The sequence below is a fragment of the Sinocyclocheilus rhinocerous genome, unplaced genomic scaffold (assembly GCF_001515625.1).
Source record: "Sinocyclocheilus rhinocerous isolate Xijiao unplaced genomic scaffold, SAMN03320098_v1.1 scaffold1159, whole genome shotgun sequence".
NCBI lineage: Eukaryota > Metazoa > Chordata > Actinopteri > Cypriniformes > Cyprinidae > Sinocyclocheilus > Sinocyclocheilus rhinocerous.
The window spans coordinates 98644-109342 of NW_015634336.1; the positions used below are offsets into that span (position 1 = coordinate 98644).

At 33.5% G+C, this 10699-nt stretch overlaps 1 protein-coding gene across 1 annotated transcript; it reads left to right on the plus strand.

The window, feature by feature from the left end:
• Nucleotides 1-3125: 3125 nt before the first annotated feature.
• Nucleotides 3126-9089, plus strand: txn2 (thioredoxin 2). Its single transcript, XM_016559402.1, has 4 exons — nt 3126-3231; nt 4510-4760; nt 7304-7427; nt 8443-9089. Exons 2-4 carry the CDS (start codon nt 4510-4512, stop codon nt 8554-8556), a joined length of 489 nt encoding a protein of 162 aa, XP_016414888.1. The 5' UTR covers nt 3126-3231; the 3' UTR covers nt 8557-9089.
• Nucleotides 9090-10699: the final 1610 nt, after the last annotated feature.

A 10699-nucleotide genomic window follows, 5' to 3' on the forward strand; every position in this document is an offset into this window, starting at 1 on the left:
CGACACTTTCCGTTATCGCCACTAGTTTTGAGGATTTCTTTGGTGATGATCCCAAATCCAGCAGAACTCTCTTGAGTCTTGTCCATGTTAGAAACTGGAGGAGGAACAGCAGAGATCAATGTCTTCAACTCCACAAAAGCCACATTTACACTGCAGATTAATACAGATTTCACTCCTGTTCAATCAGTTCTGTTATTTGCAGGAGTGACATTCTACAATACAAACTCAAACTCAAAGACAACAAACTCTTATATTACTTGTCTGAACCAGAGTTTTTATTTTATTTTAATTATGGTCCAGAGATCCCCATTGGGGCTGCAAGGAAGTGCTTATGTTAATGGAAAAAATATTTATGGAAAAAGTGTAAAATCAATTCTAAACAATAAGATTAATAAAAATAAACTAAAAATAGATTTAATACAATAAATAAACATCTGATTCAAATAAAAAAAATAAAAAAATAATTCTAAATGTGTAAAACTGTCAAAATAAATAATAAGACTAATATAAATAAATAGAAATTAGATTGCACTGAATAAATAAATAAATAAACATTAAATTAAAACAAACAGAAAGAATATTTAGATTACAAATAAATTGAGTTAAATTCACTAAATGTTCAATTTTTAAAGAAAAATTGTGAAAATGCAAAAATAAATAACTAATGAATAACTAAAATCTGACCCTGGACCACAAAACCAGTTATAAGGGTCAATTTTTCTAAATTGAGATTTATGCATCATCTGAAAGCTGAATAAATAAGCTTTCCATTGATTTATGGTTTGTTAGGACAGGATAGGATGGAACATGAGCTTTACTTAATATACTAATGATTTTTGGCATAAAATAAAAATCAATAATTTTGACCCATACAATGTATTTTTGGCTATTGCTACAAATATACCCCAGCGACTTAAGTCCAGGGTCACAAATAATAAAATCTAAGATTATTATAAATGAATAAATAATTGATCAAATAATAAACATTAGATCAAAACAAACACATGAATAAAAACAAAAACACATTAAAGCAAATAGACATGTACTATCACAGTACATAATGATGAATATATTTAGCAAACAAAATATTTAGACATATTTTTAATATTAAAGGGGTCATATGATGCTGCTAAAAAGAACAGTATTTTGTGTATTTGGTGTAATGAAATGTGTTTGAATATCTCTTTGGATTTGAGACTTTAGTCTTTGCAACTTTACAGATCTTCTTTGTGCACCAAGAGCTTGTAACACTCCAAAGAGAAAGAAAAAAATTGAAATCGCATCATATGACCCCTTTAATTTTTCAGAGTATAAAGTGGGTGTCTGTAGATTAAACCATATTGACGCCTAAGTTTTCGGATGTGGTTCTCTTGCATTAATATAATCATGTTTGGCATCTAAAAGATTGAAAACTCCTGGGTTAAACTGTTAGCAACATCCATACACTATAATATATATATATATATATATATAAAATGTATTGTTTCAAGAGGTACATTTCTACTTCTGATTAACAAAGAAGGAAAGTACTAGTTGCAGTTTAAAAAAGAAAAGAAAAAAACATGGTATTTCAAAGTTTTTTGCCATTATCATGCTGGTAATCCTTTAAAGAATCTCTGAGTATAATGTAAAAACAATGCCATATAAATATGGTAATCATAGAGTACTATGGTTTATATCAAAGTAAACATGGTCTTAGGATGCACTTTAAGTTACATTATTTTGGAAGCAATATCAAAAATGATGACAAGAATAAAGCATATTGAAACACTAAAGAGACAGGAAAAAACAAGAGATGAGAATGAGATGAAGAGAGAGAACGAAATTAGTTTAGGAAGAGAAAGTGAATGAGAAACAAACATCTACCTGATGAAGAGGTCAGATTTACACACAGATCAACACGAAGAGCTACTTACAGTCTGACGCTTCATCTCTCATCAAACACACTCAGCATCTGTTGCCACGGCGTCCTGAAAGACCAATCTCTCTCTGTCAGTCTTTCATGTTGTGCCCTTCAGAATCATGAAACGTGCAGCTCACCTCTTTTTTATATCGGTCTGTCCATCAATTATAAAACAGTGGCAGGAAAGAAGCTCTGACCAACACACTCAAAATCCATGATGATTCCTGACTGACAGCCACATGGTCTCAGTCAGGAAACAGAGTATAGGAAATAGAGACAAATATAGAGGGACATTTTTATTTTACTTAATTTTTTTCTTTATTCAAATTTAGTTTTATTTATTATATTGTTATTTAAATTGTATTTTATTATTTTTCTAATTTTATTTTATTAGGAAACAGAGTAGAGGAAATAGAGACCATGTAAAAAACAGTAACTGCCCACTTGATTTTTTTATTTATTTTAATTTTATTATGATTGTATTTAAATTTATTTTATTTTTATTTATTTCTCTTCTGTTCTCTTTTTATTTTATTAGGAAACTGATTAGATGGAAAATAATATTTTATTTTATTTTATTTCCACCACCAATAAATTAAATTTTTTTATTTTATTTTCTAAACACTGCAGTTAGTGCCCACTTAATGTTTTCTTTTTTACTCTTTTAAATTTATTTTAACATTTAATTTCCAACATTTCAATAAGTGCCCACTATTTTATTTTTATTTTATTTTATTTTATTCACAACAACATACAGTCAGCTGCATCTACAACATCTACAACTACAACATAGGCATCTGTATGTATTGCATGTATACTCTAGGTAGGCCCTACGGCTCGTAGGGCCTACCTAGAGTATACATGCAATACATACAGATGCCTATGTTGTAGTTGTAGATGGGTAGGCCTATCATGATTCATGATGTTGTAGTGAATCGCGGTGTAGTCGCAGTTTGAGGATGAGGATCATGATGCTTCTGCCCATCTCGGAGGTTGAGGAGCACAGTGTGGAAGCTGGAGGAGCTGAACACGCAGCGCCAGCTGAAGCTTGGGCTCCGATCCTCTGGGGTGGGTGGGGCATTACAATTATTTATTTATTTTTTATTTTTTCCTTCAGTACAGATTCATCACCCATGTGTGCAAGATATACAGTAGGTGGCGGTAATACTCCTAAAGAGTGAACGGTCATTGAACAAGAAGAAGAAGAAGAAGAAGAAGTAGTCGCAGTTTGTTTCCGCGTCGCGTCGTGACGCTGTGACGCAGCAGCTTCTCCGCGTGAACAGAAGTGCGTAAGGGGTCCTTGTGAACAGAGGACTCCAGAGCTCACGGTAAGAGTTTATTTTTATGTCTCATAACTATCATAAACATATAAAACATCATCGAAGCTGAAATAATCCGGTGTGACGCGTTACATATGCGTTCATAAACGCGCCAGATTTATCATAAACACACGCTTGAATCATCAGAAGCTCAAAGGCACGTGGAGGTTAAAAACCACACAGATTTACACACAACCGCTGATAAAACATGAAAAACCACAGACACGAACATAAACACACATGATGAGAGGTGATTTTACAGAGACTGTCTGTCAGACTGTCAACAGCGTGTCTGAAACTAGAAACAGTGTTTCATAACGCTTACATGATTTTTAGATTGAATAACGATTAAATAATACTTGCTTATATATTTTTTACTCTGTATTATATTTGTGCAAAACACGCTGGAGTGGATTACGATTAAGTATGAAGTAATGTGCTATTACAACAATTTAGAAGTGTGTAGTGTTTAGTAGCGCCACAAAATGTGTTGTATTTTTAAACACCATATAGATTTTTAAAAAGTAGATGTATTATCATTATAAAAGAATTAGCAGAAAATTGTGTTTTAATAAAATATATATTTTTAATATATATATGTGTGTGTGTGTGTGTGTGTGTGTGTGTGTATATATATATATATATACACACACACACACACACACACACACACACATATACAGAGAGTGAGTGTTTATAAGTAAAATAAACTTATAAATATAAAAGATAATAGCCTAATAATAAAACTTCAAGTATGATAATTACAAAAGAATTTAGAATATGTATATTATCATACACGCCATTTATGTACATGTACGATAATTATAAAAGATAAATAACATGAAATTATGTTTATATAGTGTAAAATACAACAGATTTAGAATACATCTAAAAGTGATTTAAACACTATCCTAATTCTTTTACAATTGTCATTCATGCAGTTTCACTTATTATTATTATTATTATTATTTGTACTTTTACAAATACATTTGTCACAGCACAGGACGTCTACCTGTATAAATTTAAATGTAATTATTATTTTTGGTATTCCTTTAATATTATGGAAAGGTCAAATATGTTTCGATGGAGCAAATGTTATAAAATGAGAGTAACTGCATGATATTTATGCTCATGTCAAGCATGTATCTGATTTATTATAAACAAACTGCATCAGTTACACAACAAGAAGGCAAAAGCGGATTAAAATGAGCATTAAATGACTTTAGCAGACTCGTCTAGTATGATAATGCTGTTTAATATGTTAATAATGTCTCTCTGTGGTGCCAGATGGCGTTCAGGCTCCTGGTTCGGAGGGTTTGTGGGGTTTCTGTCAGAGTTTTGCAGCGTCTTCCAGCCGGCGTCTCGTGCTCCTCATCCTTCTCCTCTCGTCTGGACGCGTCGCAGCCGTTCCTCTCGCTCCCGCGCCTCCTCCCGCTGGCCTCCTGCAGGAGCGTGTCCTTTAACGTGCAGGACCACGACGACTTCACCGAGAGAGTCATCAACAGCCAGCTGCCCGTCCTCATCGACTTCCACGCGCAGTACGTACACAAAACTACTTTTACATTAAATGTTCCCTCCTGGTGGAATGACCTGCCCAACTCAATCCGAGCAGCTGAGTCATTAGCCATCTTCAAGAATCGGCTAAAAACACATCTCTTCCATGTTTATTTGACCCTCTAACTCTAACACTCTCTATTCGTTTTCTAACTGCTTGTTTTCTTAAAAAAAGGCCTGTGACACTAGCCTTCTCTATTCTTTTTCTATTCTAGCTACATGTTTTCATTTTGTTTTATATAAAATGTGTGTGTTCAAAACTCTACTACATGCCATCTGTCGTCTAATTGATAGTTTATAGTTTTTTTTATCAAGCAAAAGTTATTTCAGTATAATTGGACAAAAATCCACCTTCAGCGCGTGATTCAAGCTGTCAAATCTTTACTGATTTTTATCAAGTAAATATCAGAATAACTGTAGTAATATTTCCAGATGAACACTTACTGGACTGAAGCAGCTCGGCTTTACTTGATTCTCCATGAATCATTGTTTAGAAAAATCAGTGAGTCTCAAATCTGATCATCAGTATCTTTTGAGGAGCGTTTGTTTTTAGAAAAATCAGTGAGTCTCAAATCTGATCATCAGGATCTTTTGAGGAGCGTTTGTTTTCCAGAAGCTTTACTTTCACTGTTCCTCAGTGGAGGAATGATCTTCCCAAGCCTCCAAAACATCTCATCTTCTGAGGAACGTTTATTTCTTCATCTCTCAATCATGACTGGATTGCAAATCTCATCTGACTAACATATTACTGGAGATATATAGTGACGACTGATATTTAAATCATTTTATGCAAGTATCTTCTATACTGTTATAAAGATCTCATTGATTTACATTACAAGCTATCAGAAATTCATACTTTATGTCCATTTAATTATCAGCATCTGCACCAAACTGCAGTTTTTGCTCAATTTGTGTCTCTGAATAAAACTTAGCTGTTTTTCTTCCGTATTTCCACTGTATCAGACTGTATTAGTGAAAAAAGCCTGATGAATCAAATATGATACTCTGCTAAAAAAAACATGTGGAACCTTTTCCTTTTAGACACTACCATGAGAATTTTTTTTTTACATTTCTGTATTAGTTATCAAATATTTTTATAATAAGGCAATGGTTGTTCAGATTTGTGTTGTCACGGTACCAAAATGTCAGTATTCGGTACCAATACCAGTGAAAATCCACGGTTCTCGGTACCAATTTCAGTACCAAAGCGAAACACAGAAACATGCTAATTTAAAAATTTGACTATACTTTCATTTAATCCAAACTGTGTACATATTTAATTTTAAAGGGCTTTTAAAACCTTCTAGAGTTATTCAGCCAAGAATAACAACTAAGTTAGCTAAAAAATAAAAAAAAAGCCCAGAACTGCTTTTCTGACTGATATGACACAAACAATGTTAACCATTTGTACATTCTCTAACACGCATATTTTAGATTCACGATTCAATTAAAAGCCTCTGGTGTGTAAAAATAGTAACTATCATCATGTCCTCCTGTTTTTTTTTTTACCCCAATAAAAGTTATAGGAGCATTAAATAGTTAATAAAGAAACTTCATTCTAATGCTCATTATATTAGCGCTAGCAGCGCTTATGCTAACAATCAACTACTCTAGTAACAGAGATGTTCATTTCAATCCGACATTCAAATTAAAATATTGAATAATGTTCATAACAGAAGCGGTGTTTCCCACAGACTTGCACTCTATTTGTGGCGGCATATATATGCAAATTGGAAAGTATTCAGACCCCCTTAAATTTTTCACTCTTTGTTATATTGCAGCCATTTGCTAAAATCATTTAAGTTAATTTTTTTTCCTCATTAATGTACACACAGCACCCCATATTGACAGAAAAACACAGAAGGGTACTCGGCACCACCGGTACTTTAAAAATCCTGGTACCGTAACATTTTCATTTTTTTAGTACCGACTTGGTACCGAAGTACCGGGTCTTTTGACAACACTAGTTCAGATTGTAAAATGTCATGTGGTGCATCATCGAAAACTGATATTTGTAAGTGAATAATTCATAATATTTATGAATTAAAAAAAACAAGATTTGAATGTTTTACATTGTAAAATGTATTTTAAAAAACTTTGTTAAAACTAACGATTAACATGCACAGTCACAGTGCACAGGATGGTTACACCACATGACTTTTTTGGCGAAACCTTTCTTTAAAATGGTCGGTGAAGCAGGTGTTGTGTTATATAAAGAGCGTTGTGTGTGTTTGACGACTCACCGACAGGTTTGTGTTTGTTCAGAGATCGTGTCAGCTGAGCTCAGATCAGTTTCTGTGAGCCTCATTGTTGTGGCTCAGAGTTCACAGCAGTGGGATTGTAGTCCTCTGTAGTTCTGCAGTCATCACGTTCATTTGGAAATATGTGATGGCGTATAAAGTTAACTTTGGAGTAGGGCTGGACAATAATTCAATATCAATATGTATCGCGATATAATGTGATTTTCTTGGGAAGTGGCTGCAGTGACACTGAATCAGCTGATTTCTGCCGTGTTTTTGTGTTGCAGGTGGTGCGGTCCCTGTAAAATCCTCAGCCCGCGGCTGGAAAAGGCCATCGCCAAACAGAAGGGTCGAGTCACCATGGCCAAAGTCGACATCGATGAACACACAGACCTCGCCATCGAGTACGGGGTACGACACAGGGCTGTTACCCTTAACTAAAACTATTAAAAACACTTTTGGTAATGAAATAGAAAAACTTAAACGAAACGAAAATTAGAAATGTTACTTTGGCAATAAACTACATGCTTTGGATGAACACCATGAAAACGGTGACATATTACGCATGTCTTAGCAGGATTATTCTTAACTAAAACTATTCAGAAAAAAAATCAATGTTGCTACTCATTTTTTTCTCATTTTTATTTAAAGTACTAAAATAGCTGAAACTAAAACTTCACAAAAAATAATCTATAAAACTTTATGGACATTAAAAAATAATACAAATGAAAAAAATTACACACATTAATACACTTTAAAATAATTTAAAAAAACGAATTAATAATATTAGATATGAATGATACTAATATACCACTGTCTCTCAGTCACCAAAGAAATAAATTCTAAATAAATCCATTGTGCTTTCACATGCTAAAATTCTCTGATTGTTGTAAACATAATAGAAATACACTGCATTTCCTAAAAGTGTCTGGTTGGTCAATATCAGCATTTTATCAGTGGGGTTATTATTGTTAACTAAAACCATTAAAAATATATATTATTTGAAGTACAATCTCAACTTTAACTGAAGTAAAATATATATACAAACACTTGTTTTATTTTAGCTAGTTGCCAAGGCAGTATTTACAATTTTCATTTAGTTTAACTTGTAATAAAATAACTACAACTAAAACAAACAAAACAATTTAATAAAAAAATCTTTTAAAAAATACATAGACAAAAATATAATTAAAAATGGCAAAACACAAAAAATAGTCAAACTTTAAAAATATTTAGAATAAAAAATAGCATTTAAATGATACTAAAATCACTTTTTAGCAGTCAAATACTCATGATTATTGACTGTCAATTACTCACATCATTCTGGGACACCAAATAAACAAATAAACCACAAATAAACAGACAGCAAATCTCAACAGATTCTGCTGGTTATTATGGGATGCTGATTGTTCGTGATGTGCTGTAGGTGTCAGCAGTTCCCACGGTGATCGCCATGCGCGGTGGCGATATCATCGACCAGTTCGTGGGCATCAAAGATGAAGATCAGCTGGATTCTTTTGTGCAGAAGCTGATTGGATAGTGAAGCTGTCAACCACCGCCCCCTCTAGCCCCGCCCACCTCCCGCTGGAAACTCCATTACATTTAATTACAGACACAGATAAACTGCACCCCGGAACGTCTTCGCTTCTCCATCTCTCCTGCTTTCCTTAAATGTGTGTGTGTCCTTATGTGTTTTAGAGGGTCTGTGGCAGTGCATCGTGTTTTACCACAGTAAAAATATAGTAAAGTGTTCTCGGACGTCCTGTAGCTGCTGTACTTTGCTTCGAACTGAAGGATCGATGGTACGGCCGACGCAGATCCTCATCCGGTCCACATGAGGGCGCTTCCTCTCGCTCCGCTCTTTTACACCTGAATGCCTACTAATGTGAAAGTGTGTGATGATCACGGTGTTTGTTTCCGTTCGGCTTTTTCTTTTTTTTTGGATCTGACTGTGAATTTTGCGCAGGATGCATGGGATTGATGATGGTTTTGTTTAGACTTTAACTCATATAAACTGTAATATAACCAACTAGTCAGATGAAATTATGAATAAAGCAACTGTACTATATTTAACTCATGGCTGTTGTCTTGTTTCATATTCTGGTATTATATTCTTGTTTCAAATACAAGTGAAAATTACTTTTATTTAGTAAGGATGCATTAAATTGATTGAAAGTGACAGTAAAGATGCTACAAAAGATTTCTATTTCTTTTAAGCTTTGCTCATCAAATAATCCTGAAAAATAAAATGTATCACCGTTTCCACAAAAAATATTAAGCAGCAACAAATTTTAAACATTGATCATTTGATTGTAAGATAGTAATAAATTGCATTATAAATAAATTATATTATTATTTAATTATATAAATTGTTATTAAAGGGGTCATATGATGTTGCTAAAAAGAACTTTATTTGGTGTAATGAAATGTTTATGCAGGTTCAAAACACATTATTTTCCACATACTGTACATTATTATTTCTCCTCTATGCCCCGCCTTTCTGAAACGCGTCGATTTTTACAAAGCTCATCGGTCTGAAAAGCGAGGTGTGCTGTGATTGGCCAGCTATCCAGTGCGTTGTGATTGACCGAATACCTCAAGCGTGTGACGGAAATCTTACGCCCCTTGCCATATGGTGATGATGCCTTGTCAGAATGCAAGCTTCTAGAGGGCACATAACTCTGAAGTAATGAATTTAGTGGTGGTTTTGTAGGCAAACATTAATGCCTTGAATTTAATGCGAGCAGCTACTGGTAGCCAGTGCAAATTGATAAACAGAGGTGTGACGTGCATTCTTTTCAGCTCATTAAAAATTTATCTTGCAGCGGCATTTTTTATTAGTTGTAGAGGTTTGATAGAAGTGGCTGGAAGACCTGCCAAGAGAGCATTGCAATAGTCCATCCTGGATAGAACAAAAGCTTGAACAAGGAGTTGTGAAGCATGATCCAAAAGAAAGGGCCTGATCTTCCTAATGTTGTATAAAGCAAATCTGCAGGACCGGACAGTTAAACTAAAACCATAAAACAAATCATGTAAAACTTATTTTATTTCAACTCGTTGCTGGGAAAGTCCATTTAGTTTAACTAAACCAAAAATTAAACATTGTTAAAAAAATAAATATTAATTAAAATTATATTAATAAAAAGTATTAAAAATAATAATAAAAATGTAAAAAAAAAAAAAAAAAAACACTACCATATTACTAAACCTTACTAAAACCCTAAAATGAAAACAGAAAATATAAAATAAACAATTTGAACTGTTAATAAAAACTAGTTAATCATTCTAAAATAAAACCGCAGCAAATTAGCATATTAAAATGATTTCTGAAGGATCACGTGACACTGAAGACTGGTGTAATGATGCTGAAAATTCAGCTTAGATCACAGCAATAAATTACATTTCAACTTATATTAAAATAGCAATCAGTTATTTGAAATTGTAATATTTCACAACTACTGTTTTTACTATAAACTCCCTGTAAGTTCCTTCAGGAAACAGCGTGTGGCGCTCTTGAGTGTGTTTACAGTTTTCAGCGGGCCTACAAAACTGGGACAAATGAGTAACAATGTTGCTTTGTGTCTGTTAAAAAAGAATTTAATTCAAACAAATCTAGGTTTGTGTTTCTGTAGTTTCAATAAAACGAGAACGTGTGTGTGTGTGTGTGTGTGTGTGTGTGTGTG